The sequence below is a fragment of the Austrofundulus limnaeus genome, unplaced genomic scaffold (assembly GCF_001266775.1).
Source record: "Austrofundulus limnaeus strain Quisiro unplaced genomic scaffold, Austrofundulus_limnaeus-1.0 Scaffold15, whole genome shotgun sequence".
Taxonomy (NCBI): Eukaryota; Metazoa; Chordata; class Actinopteri; order Cyprinodontiformes; family Rivulidae; genus Austrofundulus; species Austrofundulus limnaeus.
This window is the reverse complement of record NW_013952417.1, coordinates 2,832,439-2,833,988: the sequence shown is the minus strand read 5'-3', so window position 1 is coordinate 2,833,988 and position 1,550 is coordinate 2,832,439. Positions and strand designations below refer to the sequence as shown.

General features: G+C 41.7%; 1 protein-coding gene across 1 annotated transcript in view; it reads left to right on the top strand.

Moving 5' to 3' along the window:
* Nucleotides 1-327: 327 nt before the first annotated feature.
* abhd17ab (abhydrolase domain containing 17A, depalmitoylase b) overlaps nucleotides 328-1,550 on the top strand; it is a gene marked incomplete at its 5' end in the record, with an annotated part of 13,045 nt that continues 11,822 nt past the window's right edge. Inside the window, 1 exon segment of the mRNA XM_014002890.1 lies at nucleotides 328-891. Coding sequence (XP_013858344.1) covers nucleotides 527-891 — 365 coding nt within the window.

Genomic DNA, 1,550 nt, shown 5'->3' with positions numbered 1-1,550 from the left:
TTGGGCCCCTTGGTACCAATTGAGCATCGTTGCAACGCCACAGCCTACCTGAGTATTGTTGCTGACCATGTCCATCCCTTTATGACCACAAAACCATTACTAGTGTGGTGTACCTAATAAAGTGGCCGGTGAGTGTATATTGCTTATATACTGCTCAAAAAAATAAAGGGAACACTTAAACAACGCACGCTAAGTCCAAGTAAATCAAACTTTTGTGAAGCACATTCAACTCTGTACAGAACAAAGTATTCAATGCAAATATTTCATTGATTAAGATCGGGAGTTAGCGTGCGTTGTTTAAGTGTTTCCTTTTTTTTTTTTTTTGAGCAGTGTATATAGGCTGAGTTTATGCACAGAACTTAAATTTGTATTGTGAAACTTTTAGTTTTACATGTTGTGTTTGTAAAGTGTTCTCAACGTTTCACGTGTCAAAAGAAACACGTTTGTCCTAAAACATGACGTGTAATAACCCGTGCAGTAAACACGTCATGTAGCTTCATCCTGTCTTCTCTGTCCACAGTGAAGGATGAACGAGCTCTCYTTCAGTGAGCTTTGCTGCCTGTTCTGCTGCCCACCTTGTCCGAGCCGCATCGCAGCCAAGCTCGCCTTCTTGCCCCCTGAGCCCACCTACGCCCTCCTGCCCGACCCCGAAGCAGGACCCGCCGCCGCGGGCTCAACGGGGACGTCGAGCTTGCGGTCCAGGAGYGGCGCTTCGGTTTCGGGAAGTGGAGGTTCTGGGGGCGTGGAGGGGAGATGGAAGCTCCACCTGACGGAGCGAGCGGAGTTTCAGTACTCTCAGAGAGAGCTGGACACGATGGAGGTGTTCCTCACTCGCTCCAGCAGAGGCAACAGAGTCGGCTGCATGTACATCCGCTGCGCACCCAGTGCCAGGTGAGACTTTGAAAAGCTTTCAAACTTTATTTTATTTTTTTACTGAGTGATTTGTGGTGTTCCCCCAGATTTATGCTTTCTGGGTCTTTCTTGTTTATTTTCTGACRTTATTATATAATATGTCTGTTCAGCACACAGCCAGGCCTCCTTTCTTTCCTGTCCCTGTTGACTCAGCTGACTTTTCTCTTCCTGCTCCTAAAGTGGATCAGTTTTTCTTTTCTTTTTTTTCCTTTTTTTTTTTTTTGCAGTAACATTTTCTTTTTCTTTTTCTGACAACTTTTTGAGAAACTGAGTCTTTCTTGGATAAAAATAAGCAAAAATCATCCCATCTCTTTGTTTACAGTTTAGTGTCATTAAAGCAACAGGTTTKTTGCTTTATGAGACTGGTTTAAACGTGACAGAAATATTTTAAATAATTTGTAAGTACTTTCTTTTTAGTTTGACGTCAACCTGGTTCTTACGTGCTGTCATATATTAACTTACAAAATCAATTCAAAACAACTCTGACTGGTTTGTTTTTTTCAGTTTCCTTGCTTTAAAACACTTTTTAGCAACATTTCCTGTGGGTATGATCATTTAGGAGCTCGTTAACAAAACTATTGAAGGAGACTTTTTTTCTTTATTCAATCTGTTTTTAAAGTGCCTGTGATATCAAAATT